The 16,928-nt window shown below is 39.8% G+C and overlaps 1 protein-coding gene and 2 long non-coding RNA genes across 3 annotated transcripts; 2 read left to right on the top strand and 1 right to left on the bottom strand.

The window, feature by feature from the left end:
* The first annotated feature begins 6,698 nt into the window (after positions 1-6,698).
* Positions 6,699-10,233, top strand: LOC125224489 (probable carboxylesterase 15). The gene is made up of 2 exons (XM_048127894.1): positions 6,699-7,406; positions 9,702-10,233. The coding sequence occupies exons 1-2, from the start codon at positions 6,736-6,738 to the stop codon at positions 10,006-10,008; spliced, it is 978 nt and encodes a 325-aa protein (XP_047983851.1). The 5' UTR covers positions 6,699-6,735; the 3' UTR covers positions 10,009-10,233.
* An 828-nt stretch (positions 10,234-11,061) lies between these two features.
* LOC125223833 lies at positions 11,062-11,994 on the top strand. Its single transcript, XR_007176788.1, has 2 exons — positions 11,062-11,322; positions 11,470-11,994. It is a non-coding gene; the product is annotated as an uncharacterized LOC125223833 (long non-coding RNA).
* Positions 11,995-12,308: 314 nt separating this feature from the next.
* LOC125220164 lies at positions 12,309-13,629 on the bottom strand. The gene is made up of 3 exons (XR_007176327.1): positions 13,389-13,629; positions 12,550-12,927; positions 12,309-12,462 (listed from the first exon to the last, which is right to left on the bottom strand). It is a non-coding gene; the product is annotated as an uncharacterized LOC125220164 (long non-coding RNA).
* Between the last annotated feature and the right edge of the window lie 3,299 nt (positions 13,630-16,928).

Raw genomic sequence — 16,928 nt, 5'->3', positions numbered from 1 at the left:
CGGCAATTTAGCCGCCGATAGCTCGCCCACATAAATTCTTCTACCCCGATAAATCAGACCCCCCACAAAAGTCATGTCAGCCCCTGCTTTGCCGTCGGCGATCAGCGCCTTCAGCTCGATCAGCTCCTCCAACGACCCAGTCTCGGTCAGCAAAAGTTCAAAGATATCCGGCACAGGGTGGGCTACCAATGCCAACGCCGCTGCATCGGCATGTTCCTGCTCCGCCACTCCCACCTCCGGCGCCATATCCCTGTGTGACAACGCGTCCGCCACCTGGTTGGATGCCCCTGTTTTGTACTCGATGCGAAATTTGTAGCCCATCAATTTTCTGGCATAGAACTGTTGATCAGGAGTCTGGATAATTTGCTGCAATAATTCTTTTAAGCTCTTCTGATCACTCTGTATCACAAATTCGCGCCCCAACAAATATTGGCGCCACTTCTAAACCGCCTCTACAATTGCGTATAACTCCTTATGATAAGTCGACGAGACCCGTCGGCGGGGGCCCAATTTCTTGCTAAAGTAGGCCAAGGGGTGACCGTCTTGGAGAAGGACTGCGCCCACGCCAAAATCCGAAGCATCTGTTTCAACAAAAAATACTTTGGAGAAATCCGGCAAACGTAAACTGGGGCTGAAGTCATGGCCGATTTTAACGCCAAAAAACTGTCCTCCGCTGCGGGTGACCAGACAAATGCGTCCTTCTTAAGGAGCTCAGTTAATGGTCCTGCAATGGATGCATAATTCGCAATAAATCGTCGATAATACCCTGTAACGCCCAAGAATCCCCTCAACTGTTTTAAGGATGCAGGGATCGGCCAAGCCACCATGGCTGCAATCTTCTCCGGGTCGGCCCTCAACTGGCCTTCCGCGATCAAGTGGCCCAAGTATTCCACCGTGGTGCTGCAAAAAACACACTTGGACATTTTTACGAAAAACTGATTAGATTTCTGTATGGTGAGTACCTCGTGCAGGTGGCGCACATGAGACTCTGAAAGTACGTTGGTTGCTCTCACGGTGCGCACAGAAGGAAATAAACAGGTTCCCTTGGTCCAGCAAATCCACTAGATCACGCGGTCTAGGAACTCGTTGGTCGTAGGAGATCCTGGTCGTCGGACACACAGAGCACTCTTTCAAAAACCCTCAACCACTTTACTAAACCTAGTATAGGGAAGTAGGGATCGATCCCACAGAGAAGGATGCGTAATAATTATGTTCAAGGATTTGGACTTGTTTTAGGTGTTGGCTGCTGCCACGCATTTTTCTTGGGTTGAGGAAAACAAAATAAACTTGACTTGGGAATTTTAAAACTACTACGCTAACAACTAGACCTAGGCGAAGCAACAAAGAAAACTATGCAAGGAAAATTAACCGCACAATCACTAGATCTAAAAGAAAAACTACTCTAATTACCTAGACCTGGGAAACAAACTGACTGTGGGGACCATGACTGAAAAAGCAGAGTACGGACGAAAAGCTGGCAAAACAACTAACTCTGGTACTAACGAACAGCGACATCATCTTCTTCAACCAAATTGCGTAAAAACTCAGAAGAAAAACAACATGAACGAAATCAGAGCAGAGCAGACTAAATCTAAACCAATTAGATGCAAAACAACAAGAACTCAACAGATCTAAGGATGCTAGACGAAGTAAAACAAAAAACAAACTGAAAACTCAAATTCATGCACAACTTAATCTCCTCACTGTGGATCCAACCTCAGACGCTAAATCCACTCCGGATCCAAGCGTCCGACACAAACTCCAACCAACAGAAACACTTCATCACTTCAGATTTAAACAACAACCTCCAATTAGTCAACAAACTACAGATCTATCACCAAATTCCCAGATCGAGTATCACAAAGCATCAAAATAAAACAGAGATCGGCATATAACTTGTCAAAATAAACTCTCAGCAGCAAGATCTACGTAAATCAACTTGAAATATCACAAATAAACGCAAACCGACAGAAGCGAAATGATAATAAGTAGCATCAACAGCCAAGTCGACTCCCAAAAGTGAAGTTCGACGCAAAAGTGCAAAAACAAACTGAAATTTAAAGAGATTGTATCTTCGCCCACACGCGGACGGTGTTGCACTGAAACTTTCTAAAGAAATGAACCCTTTCGTACCCCGAACTACCCCAGATCTCTCATTCCCAAGTGTGTGTTATGTGTGTGAGCTAAAAGAGAGCAAAAGAAAGTGATTTTGTGCGTTGCATGTTCTTCTATTTATAGGCGTTGGAGTGGGGCCCAACGAGGTATAGATAGACTTTGTTGCCCTCAGCTACTGACTCCCTCCGTCACGCCTTCTTTTCCTTTTAAGTCTGCTCATTTCACTTCATTCCTTTCGCTAGATTGTTTCCTTCAGCATTCTCTCGATCTAGCGATTTTATCACACACCTGGCTTAGGAAACATGTTAGACCCAGCAAAATGTAACGCTTTTCACCATGTAACCGATGCATGAAATTAGCCTTATCAGACTCCAAGGTGGGGCTGTAGACCAAAATATCGTCAAAAAAGACAATAACAAAGAGGCGTAGCAGGGGCCTAAAAATCGCATTCATGGCCGACTGAAATGTAGATGGAGCATTAGTCAAACCGAACGGCATGACCAGGAACACGAAATGGCCGTCATGCGTCCGAAAAGCTGTTTTGAAAACGTCATCCGCGTGCATCCGAATCTGATGGTACCCTGATCGCAGATCCAACTTTGTGAAAAAACGCGCTGATCCCAGCTCGTCAAACAGCTCATCCGAGGTGGGTATCGGAAAGTGATCGGGTACCGTTGCCATGTTCAGGGCTTGATAATCAATGCAAAACCGAAACGTGCCATCTTTCTTTCTGATAAGCAAAACCGCGGATGAAAACGGGCTCTGACTGGGGCGAATGACGCCCGAGGCTAACATCTCATTCACCTGCCTCTCGATCTCGTTCTTCTGAAAGTATGGGTAGCGATACGGCCTCACATTAACCGGTTTTGAATTTGGGAGTAAGTGTATACGATGGTCGAAAGGTCGTGGCGGCGGCATCCCCGTCGGAGCGTGAAACACTGCCTCGTGGGATCTCAAAACTGCCAACACCATGGGATCCAGGTCGTCCGGAAAGTGGGGTGGTTCGGCAGCAGCCCCCTGATACTCGTCCTCGGGGACCGAAATCAACTCAACGCCTCAGCCTCGCCCCGAAGTGACAGCAAGCTCGCGACAGCCTTGAGGGACACCGGCTGAGCTTTCGGTGTGGTCACCCTCAACGACATTGGTACCCCATTGCGCATAAACTCCAGCGTCCCTTCCACAAAATCGCTAGTTACACGCCTCAACGATTTCAGCCACGCCAATCCTAGAATCACTTCTGGCCCATGTATCGGAAGTATATGCAAATCAATCAAGAACACGTGGGATTGAATCACTATCCGCGTCTGGAGGCTAGCGTGTGAGCAAACCAACGATTCTCCGTTGCCCACATACACTCTGAACGGTTTTACAGCCGTTAAAGGAAGTGATAACTGCTGCGCCACTCTAGGATGCAAAAAATCGTGAGTGCTGCCCGTATCGACCAGAATGGCAACGGGGTCAGCGCCAATTGTACCCTGCAATTCCATCGCCTCTGGTCGTTGTTTCCCGTCCAGCGCAAAGATGTGGGAAAGGTCCGCCGTTATCACCTCCGGGTCCTGCTGCTCAGCCAATGCCTCTGGTTCCTCAACTTCGCCCTCCACCTCTCCTCCCATATAGGCCAAAAATGGCTGTTTGCAAGCATGGCCTGACACCCACTTCTCTTGGCAATAAACACAAAGGCCGCGCCGTGTGCGATCTGTTCTCTCTGCGGTTAGGTGGATAACTGGCAGCTTCGCGTAATCGGGGCCTCTGGCGCGAACAGGTCTGGTCGTTGGCTGGAGTTGCTGTTGTGGCTGAGATGATGATGCCGGCATTGGACCTTTCTGCTCTCTGGAAGTCCAATTCCGTCGCTGGAAACCCGGTTGGGTTGGTGGCTTCTCCACGCTCCCATCAAATTCAGTAGCAAGGGCCATTGCAGCCGCCACGGAACGCGGGTGTTGGTGTTTAACCAGCCACATAAATAGGTAAAAAAGTAGATTCCGAAACGTTTGGGATTCGATTCCGCATAGACTCAAAGGTCGCGTTGTATTCTGCCAGAGAACCCGTCTGCACCAATTTGGCTATCAAACCCAGGTAATCCTCAAAACATTGCGGATCAAAACGACGCCGCACATCCTCCAAGAAGTCCTTCCACAGTACCACTGGGTTGCTAGCGCGATAGTTAAACACCCACTCTGCCGCTTGATTCTCAAAAAGCATTACCACATAATGTAGACGATAGGCCTCGGGCATCATCAAATGGTCAAAATAGTATTGGATTCTGGCAATCCAATTAACAGCATCCGACCCATCGAAGCGTGGTGGCTTCATCTTCACATCCCTTGGTTCCTCCCATGCCCGATGGCTCCCATTATTGTTCTACACTGGATTATCCCACGAAGTCGGTTGACGAGCCAAGGGTGCCACCATCCCCTGGTTGCCCCCCGGAGGCTCCCAGCAATTTCCCTGGCCTGAACCCGCGCGCCATCTGCTGACCAGACCGTTACCATAGCCAGGTGCAGAAAAGGTGGGCATAAACGATCCGAGCGAGGGAATCCCTCCAGTCGCGCCCGCGGCTGATCCCGGTTGCTCCCACCGATGAGATGATGTAGAGGCCGGCATGGTCATCACCACTGATTGGGTAGGGATTGAGAGAGGCGTCGAACGAGGTAGGGAATCGGTAAACCAGTGCGAAGGAAGTCCAAAACTCTGCTCCGACGCCGATCGCGGAGGCACTAAACGCCGATCAAAATCATCCATGCGAGTCTCGAATCTCGCTAAAGAAGCCAAAATATGCTCGAACATTGTTGACACCGGATTCGGGCCCTGAATCGGCGTACCAGATGAAACAGGTGCACTGATTGGCGAGATGGTCGACCGAAACAATGGTAACCCATCCGATCGAACGACATCAGAAGTGATAGTGTCCATGAGTTCAGTGAAAGCACCAATTTGTTAAGAGTCTTCCTCTCAACTTGATGCCGTTAACAGAAATAAAAAGTCCCGAGAGGCAGAATCCCGTCGACAACTAGGGTTTGTAGCGATAAAATAAAGAAAACAGAAAAGTAGGTGAATTCTCGATACTCTTTTATTAATTTCAGCGCCTATTTATAATCTAAGGACCCTAGGGTTGGTTCGACTTACGGCCCGGGAAAGAACCAACAAAGAAAACCCGGAACGGAGCTTATAAATTGCTCGACTCAAAAGTTCCAAATAATAATAATAAAACAAAACAATAAATTCAGAAAATAGCAATAAATAATCCTATTCTATTCCACGCTTCATTTAGAGACAAAGTCTCCAAATCTAACAGTTGGCCTTGTTCTTCTTCTCGGCTTCCCCTGTTTACTCGCCTCCCTTGGCGACGGTCTTCCCCGTTCCACCGTGTCGCAATTCAGCTCCGGCGCTTGCGGCTCCTCGACCTCCTCTTCCTCTATGACGGTCCGGCGCTGCTCCGTCTGGATTGGAGGGACTACCGTATCAGACTCTCATCTAGATTATTTTCTCTTTACTTTCTCTTTAATTATTATTTTTTCAAAACGAGTCCAAAAAAGAAATGACTCGACTACAGAAAATATATTTATTGGAGGATTCATAGGATGTGTTTCATTATGGTACTATATACATTTTACAATGTAAACAATACATGATCCCATCTTAATAAACAGACATAAAACTGAATTTAATGTATATACACATTTAGGAAACTGAAATGTTTCCTTATCATAAGTGGAGGAATGAAAAGATTTTAGGAGATGGGCGAGTGAAAAAGTTTTGAAATAGGATCCTCATAATTTATGTGAAGTATAATTATATAGTACTTGATAGCTAAAAATGTACTCTATTACTGTTATAATAGAGTAATATAATTTAAGCAAAGTGACATGTGGAATATGTGGTGTACTTACTATTTATAGAAAAAGTGAAACGAAATATATATTTGTGGATGGAGGGAGTATTGTAGATTATCATAGGTGGAAAAAATAATGATATATAAGATCTGTATACTAAAAGTGGAAAAAGAAAAACAAATCTTTAAATTGTGGATATCTAAAAATGGTAAAATAATGGAGTACTAAATCTAAATGGTGAACGGAGGGAATATTTAACAATTTTTAATTTACTTTTCCATGACACCAAACTGTATGAAACCAGTATGTACTCGTAATTCTTTTGCAAACACGTATACTTTCGATATACTATGTGACTACTTACTTAATGCTCAATTTGTGACTAATGCTCAATTGCTCAGTATACTGATTTGCAAGTGCCGAACTCAAGTTGTGCTTGCAAATTATTAATTGACCCGGATATATAATATCACATGATAAAAATGAAATCCAACCAATCAGAGTAATTACATTACTCCATTAACGGTTACATTATTAGGTTTTTATTGTTGGTTGTGGACATAGCACTATCAAATCAGATACGAATTCCAATTTCTTATTCCATTTATCATTTCAAAAATGTCGTTATCACTTGCTTTTTCCCCCTCAATATTGCGCGATTACACCCTTGTCATTATCCATTACTATATTAATTGAATCCTTCAATTTTATCCTCTCCTCCCGCATTCAAGCCTATTTATACAATTAAAGTACTCACCATTCCACATAGAAAGTAAAGAGAGAGAGAGAAATGGGATCCCTTCCACCTAAGGTAGTTGAAGATTGCCTAGGAATTGTACAAGTGTTTAGCGACGGCTCCATTTCCCGTTCCGAATTCGTCAAATTCCCCATGGAAGTGGAGGACGACGGCACCGCCCTCTGGAAAGACTGCTTATACGACAACCAAAACAACCTCCACCTCCGCCTCTACAAGCCCCGCTCCGCCACCTCCTCCGCCCCCCTCCCCGTCCTCCTCTTCCTCCACGGAGGCGGCTTCTGCGTCGGCTCCCGCACCTGGCCCAACTGCCACAGCTGCTGCCTCCGCCTCGCCTCCGCCCTGCACGCCCTCGTCGTCGCCCCGGACTACCGCCTCGCCCCGGAGCACCGCCTCCCCGCCGCCGCGGAGGACGCGCGCGCCTCCCTCGAGTGGCTGCAGCAACAGGCTCTGATGCCGTCCGCCGCCGCCGACGAGTGGCTGCGGGAGGGGATTGATTTCGGGAGGGTTTTCGTGGTGGGCGATTCCTCCGGCGGGAACCTGGCGCACCATCTGGCGGTGGAGCTCCGCCCTGGATCGCCTGGATTGGCCCCGGTTAGGGTGCGGGGATACGTGCTGATGGCGCCGTTCTTCGGCGGGGTTGTTAGGACTAAATCGGAAGCGGAAGGGCCGCCGGAAAAATACTTGAATTTGGAAATTCTCGACAGGTATTTCTTTGTTACTTACGTGAAAAGCATTTTGTTTGCATGGGAATTAGGGCGGCTTAATTTAGAAATGATGATAAATATTATAACACTAAACTATTTGAATTTACTAATTTATAGAGTAGAACAAGAATATACTTTATGATGAATCTTCCAATATCAATAGTACTAATGTAATGCACAGTAGTTACATTTATAATGAAACATCTATTGCATATATATATGCATGCAATAAAAGGAACTATAGTATATCACTTCCTACATATTCTTCTTTATCTTTATATCAACTAACCAGATTCAACATAAAAAATTGTATATATAAATCTATCACTTCAAAACAAAACAAAAAAAAACGAAATCAATATCTAATTAGGGAGCACATCCCATGTTTTGGTATAATTATTGACATGGTATACTATTTATTCAGTATGAATTTTGTTGTTGGTATAATAATTGATCCGGAAAATGCTGAGTGCTCCAATATTCCACTTTACAATCGAGGAGTATTACATATGGAAAGCGAAATGGAAATAATTAGGCCACCACGTGGATCAAGTCAAACTTATTTATTTATTAGTAATTAATTTAAATTTGGGTGAAATATGTCGACAAATAGTGTCAAAAAAGCTATCCACTTAGATACTCATGAATATTGGAGCCCATTTGAGAAGCATATATATCTGACCAAAATAAATCAAAAGCTAGCTAGCCAAATGATTCTTCTTCTTTAATAAAATTTGAAAACTAAAATACTCCTATTAATCAAACGTAAAATCAAATTTGCAATAACTTTGTGGAGGGTGGGAAATGGTGGTGAATAATTACTAAAACTTTATAATGATAGAGACCGGTTAAGAGGTAGTGGGATATGGAAAGGAGAAGATGAAGACAAAACCTATCAGCGTCAAGAAAGGTGCAGCCATTTATGTATATATATTGGAATTTTTCAACATGAATTTAGTCGCATATATGTATTAGATTATACTATATATATAGGCATCCACTAACAACCACATTCCTAAGATTAGCTTTTTCAATCTTATCTCGCCCATATTTTCATGACTGGACCAAAGATTTTATGGAATATTTATATATATAACCATCCATAGAAAGGGGAAAAAGTCTTCTACATGATAATGTAAAGATGCCCTCAAAAGTAAAGAGGAAAAAATAAAATTAAATGTGAATGCAAAGCCACGAGGTCGAATTATAGTCATATCATTATCATTAATAGTATTATTAGTAGGGTTTAGGAGTTAGCACTTAATTAGAGTTATTTATATTTTTCATATGAAGAAAAGTGGGGAAAATAATGTGGGGATCAGTATTTTAAGGGTGTTTTATTACCTCATATTAATAAATCAGTGTGTGTCGGTTTAGTGATAATACGGTAATGCCTGAAATTAAATAAAAAAATTCGGATTCAAATCCACCACAACAGACTACTATATTAAATTTATAGTATTTATTTATTATTTATATATTAAAAAATATAAATCATTATCTCCTTTTTCCCGGTATATGGTCAATATTCAATTAATACATGATAGGAAAGTGAAAGGTCCGTCACCAATAATGCGGGAAAATTTGTGAATGACACGTCCAAATATCTTAAATCTTAATCACATCCTTTTGCATTATTGCATATTGTTGCGATTTGCGAATGAAAAGTCTTTTAACGTCGGTAAAATGTCCAAAATCTTCAATTTCAAAAGCGTGACTCTTCTATCTAAATCTAATTAAATATTAGTATTATTTTCTTAAAATATTTGAAGCAATTGAAAACCATTTTCCTAATGCAATTATGTAGCGTTAGGACCTAAATCGTCTAGGTGAGCAAACTTATAACTAATTAGTACTTTAATGAATTACTAATGTATTGCAACTGCAGCCTCTCGTATATGGAATAATTAATCCTCTGCAATATTTATTTTACAGATAGTGGTTTACTCTGCTAAAAGATAAGTATGTCTTCATCCCCAAAAACAAAAGGTGCTAATATTAGGTCACGTTTAAAAGATAAGATATTAGATAAAGATATCAGATTTGGATAAGTTTCATCCTAATATCTTATACAACTATTTTATTGTACAAGAATCATTGCCTTCTGTTTTATATTACTCCACATTAAACTTGCATGAAAATGACATCTCAATACTTGTGTGCATGTTATTGTAAATCATAAACCTTAAAAGACTTTTCTTTGGATTCTATAATTTGTGGGAGTCCATAAAGACTATCTGGATTGCAAACCTTAATTAATTGTTTTTTTTTGTTTTAAAATTGGAAATGGAATAGGTTCTGGAGGCTGTCAATTCCAAGTGGGGAAACATTAGACCACCCATTTGCAAACCCTTTTGGACCTTCAAGCCCAAGATTGGATTGCATTAAACTTGACCCAATGTTGGTGTTGGTTGGAGGGAGTGAAGTGATGAGAGACAGAATTGATGATTATTCCAAAAGGCTGAAAGAGATGGGAAAAGAAGTTGATTATGTTGAATATAAAGGTGAACAACACGGTTTCTTTGTCAATCAACCTTTCTCACAAGTTGCTTACAAAGTTCTAGAAGAAATCAAGCGTTTTATTACCAAAAACTCCCTTTGAAAAGTATTTTGCTTTCAGACTCCACCTTAAAAGTACTATGAAGTTGGTCGTGTATCCAGATTTTGTCACTAAAGTTTGTAATTTAGAATAAACAGTTTGAATCTTGTATCTCTGCACATGTTCATAGTTCATGATCATGAAATTACATTATATAGTTATGTACTTATGTAATAAGATGTCGTGTATTATATGATTCAAATTGGAGGTGTAAAATTAGTTTCCTTATATTAGTGTATCATTGCTTAATTATGATAGAAATCATGGTTTACATCCTAAAAACCAATTGATGATAGGGATAGTTATATTGCATTTTTTTTAGTTTCAATTGCCAACAAATTCCCCTATTAACTAAGCGTGTACTAAACTAAGCTCGAGCTTTGCGAGACTCAATAATCTACTAGAGCAAACTAGTTATTCTCAAAACTGAAAAAAAAAATGTAAACAAAAGGATTGCAATATTAGTACTCTATACTACTCTATAGTCTATACATCAATGGAAAATATATGCAAAATTTTTACTTTACCACGTTTTTAAAACTCTAAGTGGAGTATTCACTAAATTTATTCTCGATCAGAAACTAGTACAGGTAATTTAAAAAAGCAAATTTGAAATAATCTCCATCCCAAAATTTAGTAAAAATGAGATAAATTATGTAGTACTAGTATATTATGAGTGGAGCCAACTCCACTTTATTGGTAGAGTTTTTTTTGTGTGTGGAAAATGATGAGTCATGTGTAATGAATTACTATATCATTATATATATGTAAGTGGATAAAGTACGAATAAAAAGATAAGGAAATTGGGTGGAAAGATGGGCAAAGAATATCAGTTTGTAAATTGTGGAGTACTTAATTTGTGGACACCTAATTAAAATGACAAAATAGAATATTTTGTGAGAGAAGGGAAGAAAAGTTTAGGCAATTTGTATAAAACTCAAAGTTGGAGTACGTCGTAAATCAAGAAAGAAAATTTTGGAATACGTATTGACGAAGTCGTCGATTACAGTCAATATCAAAGTCAATGTGATTTTGGTGGTAAAAATAATAGAGGAGCTGCAAGTTGTTAGGGCGTGTTAGGTGAAGCGAGTCTACTTGACATTGACCAAGACTCCTCGACCCTATATCTTGTGCAATTCACAACTCAAATATGTCTCCAAAAAAAATGGTAAAATCTTCTATTTTGGGGTTGCTCGATTGGGATGGAGGACAAGTAGGAGGATCGATTCATGCGTTTGGTATGGGCGGAATTGGAAAAAAACTTTGGCTATGGATAATATATGTCGTTGATCGCCGAGACCAATCATCTTCAAAAAGGTACGCTCTTGCTAGTGATTAGTACCAGATGGGTTTTCATTCATATGCCTTTTTATAGAAATTTAGCTGCAGAGAGACCATTTGTTGGTTCTGATGTACTAAGACTACTTGTCAAGCTAATGCTCCTTCTCTATCATCCTCTTGCAGATGCAAATGGCCTTCTACTATATAAATTTAGTTTTAAATTATATGATGTCGAGAGCTTGTGCACGAAATCATTTTTCTCTTCAATCATTTGAAGGAAAAAAGTCGTGAACAACAACTTGGAGATTTTAATGGCCACCGGAGGTCATTGTTTATCACTTCAAATCATGCTTCCTCCATCATACCAGTCTCAAAGCAACAAAGTACCATTCAAACTCATGCTAGTTAATTTTACTAATACATTTTATTTTCAATTATGAATTTTGAGATTCGCTCAATTTTATTTGTAAAGTACTTAGTTAAGAATTTCTATTGGTGTGGAAATTCGTGGTTGAAATAAATGTTGGTTGGTGCCTTAATTAGTGAAGAAAGTCTTGGATAATTAGAGGGTGTAATCTTGTCTTTGATTCTTTGTAAAATCCTACATATGGAGAAGGTGAAACTGTAATTCTGACAGCAAGTCGGACTGTAAAGCCTGCTATTACATGAGATAAAAAAAAAAATGGGTCCATAAATTTCCAAGTGCTATATCACTTCATTTTAGTGCTTCTTTTCCATTTTACACTCATTTTTCTATCACTTTGTATTTCTAATTTTTGCTTATGAGTTGAATGGAAATAACCTACTGATGCAGACTTTGGAGCATAATCATTCTGTTAATAAGTGTCACAAATTAATATCTCTTCCATATATACGGTATTCAAATCGAGTAAAAATTCAATGGTCTAAACACTCGGTTTATCTTTATTGTTGTGACGCTAATCAATTCATAAACATCAAAATGACAAGTGTTTCTACTATCTGAATTGGATAGGAGTCTTCTTGCCCCCTCCCTCCCCACCCAACAAATTCTAGTGAATCACCTAGGTTGGACATTATCAACAACAGGATGTACAACAGTATCAACAGATGATGGAATCTGTGCTTTTGGTGTGCCAATAGCAGCCATTTCCAACTCCTCTTCAAGCATATTTACATCATTCCACTCCACACCAGCTGCATAAGATAAAAAGAATTTTGCTTCTGAGCAAGATTCATTTTAAAAGAAAATTAAAAGTATTAAGAGAATTGGTAGAATGTTACTATCTGTCTTCCACAAGTCTGTCAGCCTGATGCCTGCTGCATCTGATAAAAGCCAGTAGTCTGAATCGTTCCGTAACAGTAGAAAACATCTTTAGAATCATGCACAATTGTTAAGTTTATGGCTATCTTGTGTCTGAGTTTCAAACTGTGGTGTACCATATGCTATTGATGATCGCTCGAGTGCTAAGTTCTGATGTGCCTCTCAACTTGCTTGAGGCATTAGGGAAATTTGTTGAATCTTCAACTCCATTCACCTTTTCAAACTTTTCCATCATACTTACATGCAGAAGAGCACCATCCTTGTCGTCCACTTGTCCAGGAAGGATCAAGTAGCCTATTAAGTAATCAGGCTCATTCTCTTGCCATTATTGTCATTCTCTGTATTGATAAGGATACTTATTATCTAATGATAGTTCTAACATTCTAAACACACTTACTTCCAGTGTATTCTGGTTTTCAGCTTCTTTTCAATAAGACCAATCCCTTCAAGGACATTCGTCATGTAATATATACTCCTTCTGTCCCACAATAATAATCATGTTTTGCCATTTCGATAACAATAAGAGTCTTATTTCACTTTTATTATAAATGATAAGTAACCTCATATTCTACCAACTTATTTCACTCACATTTTATTATAAAACTAATACATGTAAGTGGGACACCTATTCCACTAATTTATTCAATCCACCTTTCTTTATATTTTTTAAAACTCGTATCATAATCAAATAGAACTTTTATTATAGGACAAAGGATTATATCTTTTCTGGGCCTGCATAGTTGAAATTCAATTAAGTTTCTAGGACTTAACGAAAGGGTGCTAGATCAAGTTTAATTACCTGCAAAGTGTCAGCTGCCTTGTTTAGACCAAGTTCAGCATCCTCCACGAACCAACGATCTTCCTCATCGCCAACATTATAACTCATGTCACACCGGCACAAAATCCTGATCTATTGATCAATCGATTGCTGCCGCAATCAAATTAAACACAAATGTTGAAAATCGATTCGATAATCTGACACCTGAATGAGTGAGGGATTTCAGTTTTTAACTATAGCTGAATTTTGAGGCTGAAAATCAGCAAAATGTGTTGGAAGAATGAAATGGAAAGACAAAGTTCTTAGCTAATAGTAGTGCTTTTATTACTCCTATGATTTATGAACGAAAACAATTATTTTAATTTCAGTGGCAAAATTAGAGCATCCATATCTATCTCGGATGTAACCCAGATCCACCTTTATTTATTTTTAGTTTCATACTCTTCCGCAAGAGCACAACAACCACATTTATGCTCTTCCGCCAGAGCATCTCAAGGGTCCCACCATTCTATTATTCAATTTAAATACTTCAATTACTAAAAATATTTCTACAATATTAAAATTCATCAAAAAATACCCGAAATACTATTACAAATTACTAAAAAATTACATAATTAAAATTCTAAAAATTAAAAATTACATAATTAAATTCATAATAAAAGAAAATTTGAAGTATGAATTAGAGATAATTTGATGTAAAGAATGAATGATGAATGTGTGTATTTATAGATGATTTTGGGATAAAAAGATTTTAAAAAATCAAAAGATTTGGAAAAAAGGGTAAATAAACGGCTATATTTTTGGGAATCCGATTTTTTTTTGTTTTTCTTTTTTCTAGATTAATTTCGATTTTTTATGAATTTCCAAAAAGAGTAAATTTAACAGAATAAAAACGAGCTCTATCAGAGGCGTCACGTAGCCATGCTCTTCGGCACTGCAGTACTCTTGCTATCGAGCACGTCCGTGCCGTCGGCTAGAGCACAACGACAAGCATGGCGCATTGGTACTCGTTGCGCCAATGGCACGACGGCTGCTCTTCCCCAAAAGCATCGCTGCAGATGCTCTTATTAAATGTTTCAAGAGAATGTTATTTGACGTTCCAACGTATCATATTTATAGTTGAAGTTGTAAAATTAGAATCACATTCGAAAAACTTTTCACTTACCCTACCTGTGATAAGTTAAAAATCCTTTTAACTTCGCAAAAGTTAAATATAAAAAAAAAAAATCATTCACTTTATGCATTAAAAATTGAGATATTGGCCTAAAATCATAAACTTTGGTTAATTTGTGAAATTTTCGTAAACTTTTGAATATATCATAAACTTTATATTTTGTTTGTTATTTTTCACGATTAACTTACGTGTTTTTTTTAATCCTAGTAGACACTACTAAATCAATATGGTTTTCTATATGGTTTTTTTTATCCTACTTGCCACGATTTAAAAAGTGGTCTAAATATCATAATATTTCATAGTTACCGACGTAGACGCCGAAGATATATATTATTAGCGGTCAGTTGAGAAATAACAAACAAAATATAAAGTTTGTTATATTTTAGACCAATTTTAAGTTCATGAAAAATACTAAAATTTGGCGAAAATGTACAGTTTTACCTGCCAATATCCCTTAAAAACACAATAAAAGTTAGTATGACTTATTTTTATAATAATTCCAATGACATTTTTGTTAGTATCTCCAAAACTTTTCTACATGTATATTATTGGAAAATAGTTAAATTGATTTATCATATAGTAATTTTTTTTTTCAATTAATAAATATTACTAATATTTTATAAAATAATATATACTCATCCGTTTCTTATAAATTGAGTCATTTTTTCGGTAAAGAGATTATGATTTTTTTTTTAGTGTGTTAGGTAGATGAATGATAAGATAAGAGATACTCCCTTCGTTCCATATTCCATAGTAATAGAGTCATTTTGCCATTTTGGTACGTTCCATAGTAATAGTCATTTTCCTTTTTAGTAAAAGCAAACACATCCATGATCTTGCATGGATGGGCCCGGACCCACTTTTATTTATTTTTTAATCTCTGTTCTTCCGCAAGAGCACAACACCCATATTCATGCTCTTCCGCAAGAGCATGCTCAAGGGTCCCACCATTCTATTATTCAATTTAAATAAAAACATTTCCACAATATTAAGATGCATTAAAAATTTCCTAACTACAATTACAAATTAAAAAAAATTAAAATTACATATTTAAAATCCTAAAAATTAAAATTACATAATTAAAATCCTACAAATTAAAAATTACATAATTAAATCCTAAAAAATACATCCGTGGAAATTTAAAAGAAGACTAGTCGCATGGTGATATCCCCAATTGTTATCGGAGAGCTCGTATCATTGCAATATGTGAATCAAGTTGATCGGGTCTCATCCGAGACGTATCGGCCATTTTGGCTTGAGCCAGAAGGGCCCACAACGTGATGATGGGGGGTGGAGGCGACACAAAGGAGCGGGAGCCGGCGGTGCAGCTGGGGTCACGGCACGACGGCGGTTGGTCGTCGCTTGTTTCCTTCCTTGCTGCCGGCGTCGGGAACCGCTCGTGTCGCTCCTGCCGACCGCTGTTCCTGGAGATAATACTCATGGAACTTTTGGATTTGTTCGTTGGCTCTTTCAATGACATTGCACAACATACTTTCATTGCGCTCCACAGTTCTTGCCGGTCGGCTGGCATTGTACAAGCAAGCGACGTGGAAATAAAACATGTCCTCGGTTTGGTTCGTGTCTACCTTCTCATCTTTGGAGATTTTCAAATAGGTCATGAATACCTTCTCCATCTCGACTGGAGTGTACGGGGTGCGGACGTTGGGGTCACCGGCACTGCTACGAGTACGGACACAGACACCACGAGCGCCACGACTGCCGGAATCGCCACTCAGAATTTGGGACACCGGTGGCGTCGAGGCGCTCCCTCTTGAGCCTTGTTCGGGTGCCCACCCGTATTGCCCCTCGGAGGCATCTTGCTCGTTCACCGGGTAAGGCCGGTAGCCACTCGGAATTCGCAAACCTTGGGTAAAAGGGAGGGGCGAGAAAATTCGTATCTGGCGAAGGGAATGGCGATGCCCCAAACCATTCGTGGTTCCATTCGCGGGACTCGGAGGGGTGATTGCCGGAGCCGAACATTTTTGCAAGAGAGAAAGAGTGAGAACTAGAGCATCCGCAATGGTGGACTTCCCGCCGGACGTTGGACCGCCGTGCCGGATACCCGTGCGGGACGTCCGCCATTAGGCTAGAAGAGGCGGATGCGGACGTCCGCCGTGGATGTGAGGTATCTGCGGCCTTCCGGCGATGTCCGTCGGGAAGTCCGCCATTGCGGTGCCACGACGGACGTCCCGGCAGACGTCCTGAATTTTGATTTTTTTTAAACTCTATATATACGGCTCGTTGAACTTTATTTCATTCGCACCACTTATTTTAACGAGTTTCCCTCTCTCTCTCTAGGTTTCTATCTGTTAAGTTTGGTATACTGAAAAGCATGTTTCGAGCAAGTTTCGCTCGAATAGAATCTTGCTTGTATACGTAAAACTCTA

This window comes from Salvia hispanica, chromosome 4 (assembly GCF_023119035.1).
Source record: "Salvia hispanica cultivar TCC Black 2014 chromosome 4, UniMelb_Shisp_WGS_1.0, whole genome shotgun sequence".
Taxonomy (NCBI): domain Eukaryota; kingdom Viridiplantae; phylum Streptophyta; class Magnoliopsida; order Lamiales; family Lamiaceae; genus Salvia; species Salvia hispanica.
The sequence above is the reverse complement of the archived record's forward strand: the minus strand, read 5'-3'. Positions and strand labels throughout refer to the sequence as shown.